This window comes from Neophocaena asiaeorientalis, unplaced genomic scaffold (genome assembly GCF_003031525.2).
Source record: "Neophocaena asiaeorientalis asiaeorientalis breed wild unplaced genomic scaffold, Neophocaena_asiaeorientalis_V1.1 scaffold40, whole genome shotgun sequence".
NCBI classification, from domain to species: Eukaryota; Metazoa; Chordata; class Mammalia; order Artiodactyla; family Phocoenidae; genus Neophocaena; species Neophocaena asiaeorientalis.
Window position 1 is genome coordinate 9,524,438 of NW_020185335.1, and position 16,284 is coordinate 9,540,721.

Sequence of the window (16,284 nt, forward strand, 5' to 3'; positions counted from 1 at the left end):
AGGACTAGAGTGTAGAACCTGGCAGGGTGAGTGGCAGAAGAGGAGGACAGGAGGGTCAGCTTGAGTGGAATCGTTGAGGTCAGAGCGAGGGGCAGTGGCAGTGGGAGCCGCTGATAGCTTTTAGGCCAGAGAACAACACACTCAAATGCATATCTTTGGAAGGTTGCAAAAAAGAGCAGATGGGAAGGGAGAAATGGGTGTTACACTCAAATTCTGTTACTCAGTCTGCTTTGTCAGGTGAGGGGGTGGAGGCCTTGGGTCCTGGGCATCCAGAGAGCTGTCGACTGGTACTTTACCAAGTGTCAGTCCAGGCAGGAGTTGGAGAGAAGGCCCTTAAGTTCACCTCCAGGCATTTTGGAAGGTACCTTCCTTTTCCGGGGCAAATTGACTTCATGGTTCTCTCTTCCCCACCATGTCCGTTGGTTTGAGTTTGTGTCTTAGAACGGTCAGTCCTGCCAAACCTAGAAAACAGCTGAGCACCACAGACTCTTAAAGGGGGAATGTGGTCAGGAGAGTGAGAAAAAGAGATATTTTCACGTCAGTTTTGGTGGACATAGTTCATAGGATGGTAAGTTCCATCTGTTCTGTGCTTGGCCTGGGGCCCTGGTATCAGAATGATGGCCCATCTCTGCCCTGTTGAGACTGAGGGCCTAGTGGGCAGCGGTGGGGCAGGGGGGTTGTTAATTTATCATCATACGTCGGTCTCCTGCCTGACACCCTTGGACCAAATTCTCCTCAAAAGAACACACGTTCTCGAGCCCACACTTGGATTGCCAGGATGGTTATCCTTCATAGCCCACGATCACGGCCTGAGTCTGATGACTGGCTTGGCCACACAACTGCATGTGTCTGGCCTGGATCCTAAATGGGGGTCCTTGTAGACAGGGAGAACTCAGGCCTTTGGGAGCTCAGGCTGAGAAGTTCCCCGGGGATGCCCTGAGCTGCAGGCCTGCTCCCACACAGCCGCCCACCTCCTCTCGTCCAGGTACCTCACGGGTGACCAGCTTCGGAGCGAGTCGTCCCCGGAGGCCTATATCCGCTGTCTGCGGATGGGCTGCCGCTGCATCGAGCGTGAGTACCCCTTTCGCACTGGCGGCCACGCGGTCGGCGGGCTGAGACTGGCCGTGTTGTTGCTGGATGCTTTCTTTGTTTGGAGGCCCGAGTAATGGGGATGCACGGGACAGATGGAGGGAGAACCCAGGTGCCCGTAGCATCTGGGGTGAGCCAGGCGGCCACCAGCTGGGGACCTTTCCCCAGAAGAGAAGGTCGCCACGACGAGGAGTGGTGTTGAGCCGGGCCAGGCTGGAGCCACAGCACCTTGGGCTCCAGAAAGTGTCCGGATACAGTGGACGGGCTGGGAGGCCAGTAGCCAGGACGGCCTTACTGTCTTCCTATCCCTCGGCTTCTTTCTGGGCTGCTGTGTTCGAGGCAGCAGACACCCTGCGTGCTTTAGCAACGGCCCTGCCATGGCCGCCACCCAGACTCTTTTTTTTTTTTTTCCTGCGGTACGCGGGCCTCTCACTGCTGTGGCCTCTCCCACTGTGGAGCACAGGCTCCGGACGCGCAGGCTCAGCGGCCATGGCTCACGGGCCCAGCCACTCCGCGGCATGCGGGATCCTCCCGGACCGGGTCACAAACCCGCGTCCCCTGCATCGGCAGGCGGACTCGCAACCACTGTGCCACCAGAGAAGCCCCACCCTGACTCTTTTGTCCCCGGTTGCTCACAGCCACCCCGGCAGAGGTGATTCCAGGCCCCGGACGTGGCCGGGGGCCGGTGCTTCCTCCTGTCTCCCCACCCTTCGCCCCCGGCCCGACTCAGCGCCAGAGGCTCATGGCTGTACTGGCCTGAGAAGAGGCACAAACCACTGATGTAGGCTCCAGTTTTATCAAAAGCATCCATCACGGTATCAGACCTTAATGGCAGTTATTCCTACAGAGTGTTGCTTAATTTATGCCTTTGTCCCCCCTTAGGAAAAAGCAAATGTGAAAAAATCAAGTCTGAAACTGTCAGCTCCTATTCCTACTTTGGGGGGTCAAAAATATAGGAGATGCTCACCTTCTGCATAACCTAGTTCGGTCTGAATATTTTACCGTGAATCTTGAAAAATAAATTTCCCATTGCTCTGTATTCTTTCTGCTGGCAGAAGAAGCAAGCCAAGGTTTAGACAAGTCAAATCAGAAGCTAGAACACATGATAAATCTCTTGTTAAAGAAGAAACGTTTCGTTTCTTTTGGACAGCGGGACCTTTAATTAGACGCCCAAAATCTTCCTGTAAGCGCGTAGGTAACACGCGTCCTCATGTTGGTGGCCCCTGAGGGCGATGCCGGGTGTGGCCCCGGGGTCCTGGTGACTGAGCCAGTGCGGGGGGCCGGGGCTGGTGGCGCGGTCGTCACCCGGGCAGCGTAGCCGCCCTCAGTGGACTAGGGAGGCGCGGGTACTGAGACCGCACGTCTCTGCCCTCAGTGGACTGCTGGGACGGGCCCGACGGGAAGCCCATCATCTACCACGGCTGGACGCGGACCACCAAGATCAAGTTTGATGATGTCGTGCAGGCCATCAAGGACCATGCCTTTGTCACCTCGAGGTCAGTTGGCTGATTTCCTTCCTGGTGGTTCACCTTTAAGGGGAAGGCGGCTAGGGTTGGGTGGACGGACACACACACAAACATACCCCCCCCTGCAGACACAGCCCGCATGGACACACACACTCAGAGACATCGTCCCACAGACACGGGCAGCCCCCCCACGGATGGGCGCAGACGCCCCCTTCCCCCCAGCGCACGCGCACGTACATTCACGCACATCCCACACAGATGCTCACGTACAGAGGCACCGCCCGCACAGGACACCCCCGGAACACAAAGACACACAGACACCCCCTCTGCAGACACACGATCAGACGTATATTCTCTACGTACAGACACACGCGTACACCCCACGTAGCGACACAGATACCCCCCCACACACACACAGCCCAGCCCGGGCTCCATCCTGGCCAAAGTCACTGCTGAGAAGCCCCAGCTGAGTGCTGGCGTGCCCCTAGGCCGAGAGCACAGGGCACGCCCTGGTCCCGGAGGCCGGGCTGGGCAGCCCTGCGTGGGCGCGGCCCATCCCGCTTGCCGAGCGCCCCTCCCTCCCTCCCCGCCCGCAGCTTCCCCGTGATCCTGTCCATCGAGGAGCACTGCTGCGTGCAGCAGCAGCGCCACATGGCCAGGGTGTTCAAGGAGGCGTTCGGCGACCTGCTGCTGACCAAGCCCACGGAGGCCAGTGCCGACCAGCTGCCGTCGCCCAGCCAGCTGCGGGAGAAGATCATCATCAAGGTAGCGGCCCGGGGCTGCCGCTCACGTGGGGAGAGCCGGCGGCTCGGGGCACGGGCTCCCCGTTCTCCTCGCTGACCTCGCGCCTGACCCGGGCCAGGTCGCTTCACCTCCCGCCGCCTCGGCGTCCTCGCGGTCTGGGGGTTCACCACAGAACCCGCGTCATTCATGTGCCGCGAGCGTAACGCGGAAGGCCGTGTGCGGAGCGCTTGGAACTGCCCTGTCCCACAGCAGGTGCCCCAGAAGTGTTCACTCACTCCCGTGCATTTGTTTTGGCCGGTCTTCACCACGTCCCGCTCTGCGTCAGGCCCTCATGAGGAGCTGGGGCTGTTCCAGCGACCCAGGCTCTGTTCTCACGTGGGGGGTGGGCTGGAAGTGAACAGTTGCCCCAGAGGGCTGCGTGTACTAGGGGCGACAGGTGGCTGTGGGGAGGGGTGAGTGACGGCTGTACCACAGATGCCAGGAGGGGTGACATTTGGGCATGTATATTACTAGGGTCAAGAGACCAGACAGACCGTGGCTTCAGTCATGTAAGTTCAAGACTCGATGTGCGGGAGAGTATTCTAGGAGTTCTGAGCTCTGGTCCGCGAGGCTGTCCGGGGACTCAGGATGTTCTTATCTTGGTCTGCGGTCTCCCAGGGAAGGGGTTTTCAGATGGGGTTCTGCAGACCCCCAGAGAGTCCACAGATAAGACTTGTGAGGTGGTGGCATGTGAACTTTGGGCAAAAATGGTGCCTCTTTATTAACATGTAGGTAAAACTTAACCTTTCCTTCCATTGTGAATATTGGCAACAAGCCGCTTGAGGCGTCGTCACCAGCAGAAATCATGGATAATTTCATAGCACTTCTCCCGTTGTTGCCAATATCTCAAGATAACGTGTGCTCGTCACTACTTTAAAATCATGATGGTTCTTAGATCTGCCTGTAGATCTTTTGGAAGATGTTAGTGAAGAAGTACTAGTATATTGCAAGTGTTTTTTATTTACTTGGTAGCTGTATTTCGATATAATTGGGTTCTCTTTTCATTTTATGCATTATAAACATTATTCTGAGAAAGGCATCCGTAGTCTTCCCCAGACTTCAGAGGGGGTCCATGCCACAGAACTGGCGAAGGCTCTGCCCTGGGGGGCACTGTCCTTGTGTGTGGTCCATGCTGGGTTGCAAGGCACATTGGGCTCCAGCTCGTAGAAACGGGAATGTGAGGGGTCCAGGGCGAGTGATTCCTGATAAGCAGGTGGGACATCAGTTGGACAGTCCTGGGCTGTTGTGTCCAGTGCGTGAGAACTTAGTCACATGACCGCACCATCTGCAGGGGCTGACTCTAGCTGGGCAGCCATCGGTGGAAGGAGCGGCGTGGATTTCAGTGACAGCTGGCAGGTTCGTAGGAAGGACAGACAGGGATTTACCATGCAGAGAAGGGAGAAGGCCCTTCGGCTTCGGGGATGACATCCATGAAGGTGGGGTAGTGTGAACGGGTGGTACGTTCCCTAGATTGTCACTGGACCACTAAGATGCATTGGGGACATTTCCTACATGCCAGGAGATCACGGTCTTATAGGGAGACAAACCGCTTGACAGAAACACCAAATTGTGAGGGGGCTTTGGCTGAGGCCCATCCAGAGAGGAGGAGGCTGGTGCCCTCAGGGATCAAAGCACCAGCATATTTGGAGAAATCGGCTAAGATCCTGGGGCAGGTTCCGCTGAGACGCTCAGGGAAGCTTCCAGCGTGAGGAAGGCAGGATGAGAGGCAGAGGGTGCTTGGCCGGGCTGGGGAGGTGTCCAGGGCTCCTCAGGTTTGGCAGTCAGTCTTCAGGGAACCTTGTTGCATCTCTCTGTTCCCAGCTCCCCCGTGGCTTCCCTCCGTTTCTGTTAGAACAGCTCTCTGCGTGTCCCCAGGTATTTTCCAGCGCTTGTTTTAGGGTGTGAAGACTCCTTTTAGAGCTCCCACTGCCCCACCTGTGGTACCTCTTGGTTCAGCCCTTTCAATTTCAGGGAAAAGGGGTGGAAGTAGCATTTGTGACGTGATCACTGAGTGCCACACACTGGGCTGGGCACGGTCGTCAGTGGTATTCAGTCTCATGGCAGACCTGCAGGACTGATAATCCCGGGCCCCCAGCCCACCTGACAGGTGAGGACCCTGAGGTCTAGAGGTTGACTCAGCTGAGGTTACACAGTTAGTTCCTGCCAAAGATGGAACAAAATGGAACATTTATGTCGTGCTGCACTATGGACAGGTATCCTACACGCCCACTACCTTACGGGACGGGGGGCTATGTTACCCCCATTTAAAAAATATATTTATTTATTTATTTGGCTGCGCTGGGTCTTCGTTGCGGCATGTGGGATCTTTAGTTGCGGCATGTGGGATCTTTAGTTGCGGCATGGGAACTCTTAGCTGTGGCGTGTGGGATCTGGCTCCCTGACCAGGGATCGAACCCAGGCCCCCTGCGTTGGGAGTGCGGAGTCTTAGCCACTGGGCCACCAGGGAAGTCCCTGTTACCCCCATTTTACAGGGGAAGTTACTGAGACAGATTGTCATGCAGCCGAGGCCACACAGCGAGGAAGGTGATAGGCCCTGAATTCAAGCCCAGGTCTGACTCCCAATCCTGAGCTCCCTCCACCAGGTCACCACAACTGGGACTTATCAAGGCTAGTCCACATGGGCAGTCAGTGAACTCGCCCGGGTGGACATTGTCGTAATCATCCTCTTAGGCTTGCAGATGAGACCTGAGAGGTTCAGAGAGGTGCGGCCACCTGCTCAGGGTCACACAGCTGATAAAGCAGCAGCAGTGCTGTTTGCACCCAGGTCTTCTAACTCTACATCCCCAGTGTGCCTTCCACTGCCCTGCACGGCCTGTGCCCATGGGCTGGCTGTGATCTTGCCTTGCCCTCTGTGTGCTGGAGAATGCGGGCGCATCATTGATTCATTGAATATTTATCGAGCGGTATCTGCTAACCTAGTGCAGGAGGTTCAACAGGGAACAAAACAAAGTCCCTGCCCTCATGGGGCTTATAATCTAGCAGGGAAGACAGACAGAAGACAGATAGATACATAGATACACTTAGGCTAAAGAGCGTGAAGATGAACTACCAGGGGCTAGAGAGTGGCAGGGGTGGGAGGGGGAGTGTGGGCTGTTTTTAGGGAAGCTCCTCTGAGGAGGTGATGCCGAGCACAGAGCACAGTGTCGTGAGAGAGAAGCCAGGCAGAGAGAACAGACAGTGCAAAGGCCCTGAGGTGGGACGATCGGTGGATGCTTGGCTGATGTGAATGAATGTTTGCTGGCTCACAGATCCTAACCTGGGTCTTAGGGAGACGGGCTTTGTGTATTTTTCCCCTCAGCATAAGAAGCTGGGCCCCCGAGGCGACGTGGATGTCAACGTGGAGGACAAGAAAGATGAACACAGGCAGCAGGGTGAACTGTACATGTGGGATTCCATCGACCAGGTGCGTCTTCTCGCGCCCCTTCTCAGAGCCCTGAATCTGTTACGGCCTGCTGGAGAGCTCCGGGAGGATTTCAGTCTCACTCCCACTTTGTGCCAAGTGAATTTGTCATTTTAAGGAAGCTGTTTTTCTTTTGCATCATTAGTGTTTTATTTTGAAGTAGTTTTATATTCAATGTAACATACTCTAGATTCTCACACACATACAAGCACAGAGAGTTCTCATACGTGCTTCACCCAGTTTCCCCGAATAGTAACATCCTCTGTAACCAGAGTATATGGATTGAACATTGGGTACACTACCACCAACTAATTTGTGGACCTTATTCCAGTTTGTCCACTCATGTCCTTTTTCTGACCCAGGATGCAATCTCGGATGTGATAATGCAGTTCGTTGTCCTAACCCCTTAGTGTCCTCCAATCTGAGGCAGTTCCACTGGAAACATTATTACTGTTATTTTTGGCCAAGCCACGTGGCTTGCAGGATCTTAGTTCCCCTGACCAGGGATCCAACCCGGGACCCCCTGCAGTGGAAGCGCAGAGTCCTAACCACTGGACCGCCAGGGGAGTCCCAAGGAAACATTATTTTTTGATGGGAATGAGGCATTTTGAATGTTAATGCCACTTCTCATATCCCATAGCCTAACATGGCAATCCATTTGAGTAGGTATTGGTCAATTCATTGATTCACTGATTGAAGTGTATTTGATTTACAATGGTGTGTTAGTTTCAGGTGTACAGCAAAGTGATTCAGTTATATATATGTATGTATTTCAGATTCTTTTCCATTATAGGTTATTACAAGATACTGAATATAGTTCCCTGTGCTATACAGTAGGTCCTGTTGCTTATCTATTTTATGTATAGTAGTTTGTATCTGTTAATCCCATGTTCCTAATGTATTCCTCCCCGCAACGTTCCCCTTTGGTAACCCTAAGTTTGTTTTCCATCTGTGAGTCTGCTTCTGTTTTGTGCATAGGTTCATTTGCATTATTTTTTAGATTCTACATATTAAGTGGTATCATGTTATGTTTGTCTTTCTGCATTTGAGTGTGTTTCTACACGTCTATTCTTATATTCTAGGAATAAAAATTAAAAATGGTTGAAATTTAAATATAGAATTAAGTCACATTTAAGTGTCGAAGAAAGGGTCTCTAGGACAGGCTGGCTGAGAAATCCTGAAAGTCTTAAAACATGGGTGAAATGGAAAAAGACAGTCGTGAGGACACACACCCAGAAAACAATCCCATCATTCCTAAAAGCCTTCAGATTAAAGGAATACAATACTACGTCGTGTCTACCCTTAGACACACTGAATAAAGAAGCCCTGAAAATGCCAGAAGAACCCCAGAATAAACAGATGTTTAAAAGAAATGTCTCACAGGGGATCGAATTCTGTGAAACCACCATAAATGGCTACAAGAGTGGGAAAGGCGAGTCCCCAGTGGATGCTGGGGTGCTGCCAGGCAGGGCCCTTGGGCCTCAGAGTTGACGGAGCGGAGACTTTGGGGAAGCCCTAACGCTGGTTTCACTTTGTAGCGATGGACTCGGCACTACTGCGCCATTGCTGACGCCAAGCTGTCCTTCAGCGACGACATTGAACAGACTACGGAAGGTGAACAGCCCCCGGTAGGTGGACACCTCCTGTAATGCTGCTCTCACCCTGTGGCCGGCAGGCCTGGACATGCTCAGTCCAAGGAGCCGCCTCTTCGGGTACCAAGGCTTGCCTGGCTCTTCTCGGATTGGCTGGCTGGCCCACGTGCTTAGCCAGTGAGGTTCAGGTGTCTTTCCTGCTCTCTGAAAGGCGTGCTTGGCCTGTGCTCCCTGGGGAGGATGGGGACATTTGGATGTTCTGTCCAGCCTTACCCACTAGCCTGGTTCCTGGCTCTCCTGCCCTCTCCCCTGGGGCTGCTGGTCATCCTTGGTACTGTCCCTTGAGTGCAGCCCCCAGGGTATTATGGCTCTCAGGCTTCCTGTACAGTAGAGTTGAGGGCTGTACTGGGGACCCCTTATCCCGGGACTCAGAACTCCAGGAGGCCACCACAAATAGGGAGGTGTCAGGAGTAGGTGGCTGGGGGGTGGGGAGGGCAGTGGAGGCTGGCTTCCCGGACCTCTCGGGGTAAAAGTGAGCTGAGGCCGTTTTTGGTCTGTTATCCAGTCCAGTCTGTTATTCAGGAATCAGCATGCACAGAGGGACTAGTCTGATGATACTGGGGGTCTGGTCCGGGTTTTCAGAAACCCCTCCTCTCTTTGCGGCCCAGGATATAGCCCCCACGGAGCTGCATTTTGGGGAGAAGTGGTTCCACAAGAAGGTGGAGAAGAGGACAAGCGCCGAGAAGCTGCTGCAGGAATACTGCGCCGAGACGGGGGGCAAGGATGGAACCTTCTTGGTGCGGGAGAGCGAGACGTACCCCAATGACTACACCCTGTCCTTCTGGTAATGGCCCTCTTCGCCGGGGCACGCGCCTTCTCCTCGCAGCTGGTGGGGTGGGGTGCCGTGAGGCAAGTGGTGGCAGCTTAGGCCAGACTTGGGTGGGGCTGGGCTGGAAACCTAGACTTTATTTAGTGAGCTGTGTGGGGCAAGACTTGGGTGAGGGCCCCCAAACTTAGTCAACAAGATTAGCGATATTTCAGTGCAGTATTTAAAATTGTAAAGTGGCCTTACGGAACTGTGGGTGAGGCTGTAGTGAGCTTGTTCATTGACTCACTCGCTCAGTCATCTGTGCATGAATTCATCAAAAGATATTTATTTATTGGGTACTTGCTCTGTGCTAGGCGCAGTGACTTAGCAGTGACAGACAGGGTCCTTGTCCTGATGGAGATGAGAGTTTCAGGAGGGAGATGAACAGTGGAAAAGGAATCAGGCAAAGGATACATCATTCTCGTTGTGACACGTGCAGTGGGAAAAGCGCAAGACGTTATGAAAGTCTGTAAGAGAGGGGTCTAGTGTGATGTTGGGAGAATAATCCAGGAAGACTTCCTGAAAGAAGTGGTGTTTAAATTGAGACCTGAAGGATAAAAGTTCTAATATTAACAACATACAAATAATCGCGACAGCTAACGCCTGTAAGATGCTTACCAGTTACCAGGCAGCGTTGCGAGCACATTCTGTGTGTGATCTCGTTTCATCCTCAGGACATCTCTGTGAGGAGGATACTATCGTTGTCCTTGTTGGACCACTAGAGTAATAATAGGGAAACTCAGAGAGGACAGGTCACTTGTTCACGGTCACGTAGCTCCTCAGTGTCAGAGTCAGGATTGGAACCTAGGCTTTCTGGCTCCAGAGGAACAGTTACGTAGGTGAAAGGGGACGGCGGGTAGAGGAAGTAGGTAGAATGGTCTGGAATCCAGCCCCAAGGATCAACTTGTGTGAAAGCGCTGGGCCGGTGCTAAGAGCAGACGGAGGCTTGTGTGGCCGCACGTAGCGTCCACCCCTGGGGGCCCTGGCTGCAGCTCTGGCCCACCCTGTGCTCTCTGCCACACCGGCTGCGGGAAGGGCCAGCCGGCCGGGCCTGGGCTCTGACGTGGTCCCTCTCCCGGCAGGCGGTCGGGCCGCGTCCAGCACTGCCGGATCCGCTCCACCATGGAGGGCGGGACCCTGAAGTATTACCTGACTGACAACCTCATGTTCACCAGCATCTATGCCCTCATCCAGCACTACAGTGAGACGCACCTGCGCTGTGCCGAGTTCGAGCTCCGGCTCACCGACCCAGTTCCCAACCCCAGCCCGCACGAGTCGAAGCCGTACGTGTGCCCTGTGCTCTGGGGGCGCGACTGCCTGGAGGGTGTGCTGGGGCCCAGATTCCCACGGGGCGCCTCACCCGGGCCCACCGGGGTCTCTTGCAGTTCCCCAGGGCGGCCGCTGTCCAGTTACCTATGGCCTGTTTCTCTCTCCTCTCCCTCTTCCTCTCCTTTCCTTTCTTCTCCTTTATCTTCGTGGTCCTGAGGTCTTGAGCGTTGATTTTCAGAGATAATTTTGGCCCGGTGTTACTGTTTTCTGTCCAAGCTCATTCCTTTTGGTCTGAAAGCGAAAATATAATTGTAAAGTGAGTATCAGTTAGGCCTTGCAAAGGGTTAACTCGTTGTGAAAAGCAAAGAGTAATTTTTAAGCAGAAGGCTGCTCAAATGCACATTTCACAGGAGGCCATGTAGCTATGACACCTTTATTTTTTACTTTTCTTGTCCATATTTAGATGGATTGCCGTAAAATTTGCTATTTCACATCTTTAAGAACAACCTAAAAACCCTATTCCCTATCTTTTCTGCCTCTGCTGTTCTGAGACACTGTGGTGACTGTGCCACCCTCTGATGCTTGGGTCGGGGGTGGGGGGGTCAGGGTGGGTAAAGATGTAAGTTGATTTATTCGCTTATGCTCCAAGCAGACCCACTACATGAACGCTTCACCCAAACTGTGTCTGGGTGATCTTTCTAAAAACTTCTGTCTTCAGAGGTGATTTCGGATACGGAGGCCCACTGTGTAATTTCCATGGTGGGTTCCAGGGCCGTGTCTCAGGCATCCCGGGAACCCACCGTTTCCTCCTCTGCTGCCGGTCTCAGCGGCCTCTCCCTCGGCCATTTTCTTGGCCCTGTGCTGCAGGTGGTACTATGACGGGCTGAGCCGTGGAGAAGCGGAGGACATGCTGATGAGGGTTCCCCGGGATGGGGCCTTCCTGATCCGGAAGCGGGAAGGTTCTGACTCCTACGCCATCACCTTCAGGTAGGTGCACGGGCTGGAGCCCACTGTGTGCTCTGCAGAGACGGCTTGGGAAGGGCAGGTGTGGAGAACAAAGGGGGAACTGCAGGTGGAGGCTCAGCTCTGTGTCCTCCGCCCAGGGTGTCTGTCAACCACGACGATGGTGATAGTAAAGAGCGAGAGCAGACTACACTGATGTGTGCTTTCAGTGTGCTGGGCACTGGTCCCAGGAGCATTGTGTTTTATATTAATTCATCTCATCTTCCAACAACTCTGTGGGATCAGCATGACCGTGATCCCTGCTTTTCAGAGGAGGAAACTGAGGCACAGGGAGATTAAATAACCTGCTTGAGACATGCAGTCTTGTGAGTGGTGGAGCTGGAATTCGAACCCAGGCAGCCCTGGCAACCCAGATGGGTGATGTTGTAGATCTTGTTTCCTCCCATCCACAGTTGACACCCCACTGCCAGTGGTTGTATGGACCAACCATTTCTAGGACTGTGGTTCTCTACGTTCATTCTACCCCAAGATGCCCAATTCCTCCAATTTCTACCAAAAGCAATGTGAGGGAGGTTCAGACCCAGTTCGTCATACTTTCCCTCCATCTCCCCATTTTCAGGGTTTCCCTGTGTATTCTTGATGATGGTAATAGAATGCTGGCTACCAGATATTGAGTTCCTAACTGATGTTCGGGACACTGGGCTGCCTTCAAGGCCTCACCTGTTCGAGGCCATCACTGTAGCCCATGAGGGGTAGATCCAGTTATTATAAGTAAGGAAATGGAGGCCCAGAGAAGTTAATTGACCTGTCTAAAGCCACACAGCCTCATCCTAGGCTGAGTCAGGGTTTCAGACTCAGGCCTGTCCTCCTCCAGAGCCTGCGTGCTTTACTGTGAGGTCTAAGCAAGAGGCTTGTGGGCCAAATTGGGCCTCTGGGTGTTTTGCTCAGCCTGCACGGTGATGTTAAAAACGGAGGAGTTTTACCTGGAAATTCAGATTGCTTCTCATGAAAAATGGAAGGAGTTGGAAGCTCTGGGCCCACGGTTCCCCGTGGTGAAGGTGGTTACCAGCTGCACAGTCGGGGCCCTGGTGTGCCAGCCTGCTCCTGTCCTCCCTTTCCTGTTGCCCTCACCCATCCCCCTTGGCTACTGTTCCAGTCTGCCCCCCATCCCCCCATTAGCCCCGAGCTGCCTTCTTGGGGGTGGTGATGGTCATTATCACTGCTGTTTATTGAGGACCTACTGTGTGCCAGCTCCATCCAGCGTGGCTCTTTTGTGCTTTGTGCCGCCAACAGAGGGGTGTCTTTGCTCTTTTCCCCAAAACTCTTTACGGTGCCTGCTACCCCTGGATGGGAGTTGGATGTGTTTAATTGAATCTGTGCTGTACCAGGCACTGGGCTGGATGTTGGGGGTCGCATTGTGCTATAGTCTGTCGTCAGTCGGGGTGCTTCTGGGTGCAAGGGACAGAAACCAAACTCTGTGGCTGAAAGAAAAAAGGTGGGGATTTAGTGGCTACAGGCTGAGATGCCCAAGAGGTGAAACTGGCCTCCAACACACTCGGATACAAGCCTCGTCTGTGACCCGCAGGAGACTAGCTCTGAGCATCTCGGTGTTACACTCCATTGGCTCTGTTCTCACTTTACCTTGAGGTGCCAGGACAGCGTCCACAGAGAGGATGAGTCCTGTGAGGTGCTCCCACTGGCCCCTGCTTGAGCCCGGTAACTTGATTCTGATTGGGCACCTTCAAGCTGGCGATGAGGTTGGGGTCACTGGAAATGCATGGATGAAGCGGCGGGCTCCCAGATTGATACTCAGCTTCTATACATCCACCGTGTTCTGCTTGCACATCTGTCCTCCCCAGGAGATTGGAGGCACCCTGAGAGCTGGAGGTTTTCTTTTTTAGAAATCAATAAATGTTTGATAAGCACCCGCTCTGGGTCAGGTCTAGAAATTCAGGAGTGATAAAAACAGCCCAGCCCTTGCTCTCATGAGGCCAGTGGTCTGGTGGGGATGAGAGGTGTCATCACAGGACTTACAAGTGACTCCTCTTCTTCCTTCCTCCCTCCCCCCATATATTTGTGGGGGTACTTCTTCTGTACCAGGCGCCGTTCTAGGCCCTGGGAACATATACTAAACTTCTGTATAGATTTCCACAGGAGGGAAGTGTCTGCTTTCAAATCCATGCAAAGAGACGAGGTTGTTTTCTGGGTGTGAGTGGTGGGAGGCGCCCCTCCATGGGATGAGGGGCTTCATCACGAAGCTAAGCCCTCAGGCGTTAGTGTTCACTGGCTCATAGCAACACACTCCGGGAGGCTCATACTCCAGCCCTGTTCTCCCCTTTTGGCTGTTCTGTCTCCCAGGGAAGTTTTGGCTTGGCTGTGTATATTTTCCCAACCATCCATTTCTTTAGTTTCTTCTGGGTGCCAGACACACTGCAAAGGGCTTACCCTGGGTTACCTAACAGACAGCAGTCCTGACACTTAACCTTGAGACAGAAGCTGTGCATCCCCAGATCTGTGGATGATGAAACTGAGGCTCAGGGAGGTTACCTGGGGAAGGAGCCAGAACCTGACTGATGCTCTTAACCTCGGTACCCCAGAGCCTCCCTGCCCTGTGGAGCTTTTGTATAAAGTTTTAAAATTAATTTTTCACTACGTAAGTATATTAGCCTTATAAAAAATTAAGATACTGCAGTGAAAGCTAAAGCCCCCTATGGTCTTTGCCATCTCAATCTTTGTTTTGGTAGAAAGCACAGTTTTGTAACTGGTGTCTCCATCAAGACTCAAAAAAAATTTTTTTTACATACATATGTGTGTACCTCTGGAAAATATATAGCGCCATTCTGTTAGTGGTATTTTGTTCCGTTAAAAAAAAATAAAATAGGATCATACTACAGTTTCATTCTGCAACTTGTTTTATTTACTCAGCAGTATTTCTTTTCTTTTTTAAAATAAATATTTAATAAAATATCATCGCACGTTAGCTGCTGAAGAAGTAGTCTCCTAGCATTTTTTTTTTAAAATAGGAGTTTTGGAAGAAATGACTTAACGGGATGTATTTTTTAAAACAGTAAAAAAAAAAATGTCTGTTAGGTGCAAAATTTTTAAAAGAGAAGTAGTTTGGGGGCTTCCCTGGTGGCGCAGTGGTTGAGAGTCCTCCTGCCGATGCAGGGGACACGGGGTCGTGCCCCGGTCCGGGAGGATCCCACATGCCACGGAGCGGCTGGGCCCGTGAGCCATGGCCACTGAGCCTGCGCGTCCGGAGCCTGTGCTCCGCAGCGGGAGAGGCCACAACAGTGAGAGGCCCACGTACCGCCAAAAAAAAAAAAAAAAAAAAAAAAAAAAAAAAAAAAAAAAAAAAAAAAAAAAAAAGATAAGTAGTTTGAGCATAGTAACTATTTCTGTTGCAGTTTTCAAGATGCTCTCGGCTGTAAAGTTAGGGTCAAACTTACTGTCACAGATATTTCTATTCTTGCTGATAAAAGCTAGTAAGACTGAGGATTCTATTCTCTTTTGGATTTTTTTCTGCCTCTTGTTTCAAATAGGTGAGGAAATAAAAGATTTGTTTCCCCTTTTGGAAAAAAAATTCCATTTGTGCACTAGTTGGACCACTGAAGATAAGATTTAAGGATTTGGGCATCAAGTCCCAGAGTTCTCGAGTAGAGATGGGCTGATGTTTTCTATAAAGGATCAAAGGATAAATATTTTAGGCCTTGCAGGCCAGATGGTCTCTGTGCACCTGCTCAGCTCTGCCGTTGCAGAGTGAAAGCAGCCACGGGCAGTACCCAAACAGATGAACGTGGCTGTGCGTCAAATAAACTTTACTTACAAAAACAGGAGAGGGGGGTGGATTTACTCTTTGGGCCATAGTTTTCTGGCCCTGATCTGGACACCGGCGTGTTCTGTAGTCAAGTCCTATAGTTGGGGAGGAAGGGAAGGGCCAGAGGAGCTATAGCTGTTGAGTCACTCTGAAGTGTTTCTTCTGAGGTACCGGTTCTTCTGTATCTGTTTTGCAAAGACCTACATCATTGTATTCCATGGGAGGGCTGTGTGCTCTTCATGTATTTGGTCCCTTAGGTTGGATGACTAGGTTGTTTCTAATCGGTGGGCTTATATGGCCACCATCTGGCTGCCAGGATGTCAGCACCATGTGGTCTCCCCCCAGGGCCAGGGGCAAGGTGAAACACTGTCGCATCAACCGGGACGGCCGGCACTTCGTGCTGGGCACCTCCGCCTACTTCGAGAGCCTCGTGGAGCTGGTCAGCTACTACGAGAAGCACGCACTCTACCGGAAGATGAAACTGCGCTACCCCGTGACCCCCGAGCTCCTGGAGCGCTACAATATGGTAGGTGGTCGACTCGCTCGAGATTGGGTGGAATATCTTGTCTGAGGTTACGATTCATCTGTTTGTTCATTCAGCAAACCTTTCTTGAGCACTTAGGTGTGTCCCACACGGCTCTCCGTCCAACAGCGTGGACAAAGACCCTGCCCTTGGGCTCTTACAGTCTAGTGCAGGGGAGACAGACAACAAATGAAATTTTAAAAAATATACTGAGCATGTATCAGCTGGTGGGTGATAAGTGCTATGGAGAAAAACACACTGAGCAGGTGGATAAGTGGATAGAGTGATGGGGAAGGGGCCGCACTTCTCAAGGGTGCTCGGGAAGATCTTGCTGACAAGGAGACATGTGGGCAGACACAGGACGTGGAGGGCACCCGTAGCTATGAGGAAGAAGAAAGAACAGCCAGTGCAAAGGTCCTGAGGTGAGAGCGTGCCTGAAGGCACAGAAAGGAAGCTGCTGTGGCTGGGGAGTGAGCCGGGGGGGGGGGGGGGG

General features: G+C 52.5%; 1 protein-coding gene across 3 annotated transcripts in view; it reads left to right on the top strand.

Annotated features, from left to right (window-relative positions):
• The window catches only part of PLCG2 (phospholipase C gamma 2), a 139,140-nt gene that overhangs the window by 87,493 nt on the left and 35,363 nt on the right, over positions 1-16,284 (top strand). For all 3 annotated transcript variants that reach the window (XM_024735622.1, XM_024735623.1, XM_024735624.1), the window contains exons 11-19: positions 986-1,071; positions 2,465-2,585; positions 3,152-3,320; positions 6,658-6,762; positions 8,298-8,387; positions 9,020-9,195; positions 10,302-10,502; positions 11,356-11,475; positions 15,614-15,794. In XM_024735622.1, the coding sequence (XP_024591390.1) occupies positions 986-1,071; positions 2,465-2,585; positions 3,152-3,320; positions 6,658-6,762; positions 8,298-8,387; positions 9,020-9,195; positions 10,302-10,502; positions 11,356-11,475; positions 15,614-15,794 (1,249 nt within the window). The remainder of the gene's footprint in view (positions 1-985; positions 1,072-2,464; positions 2,586-3,151; positions 3,321-6,657; positions 6,763-8,297; positions 8,388-9,019; positions 9,196-10,301; positions 10,503-11,355; positions 11,476-15,613; positions 15,795-16,284) is intronic.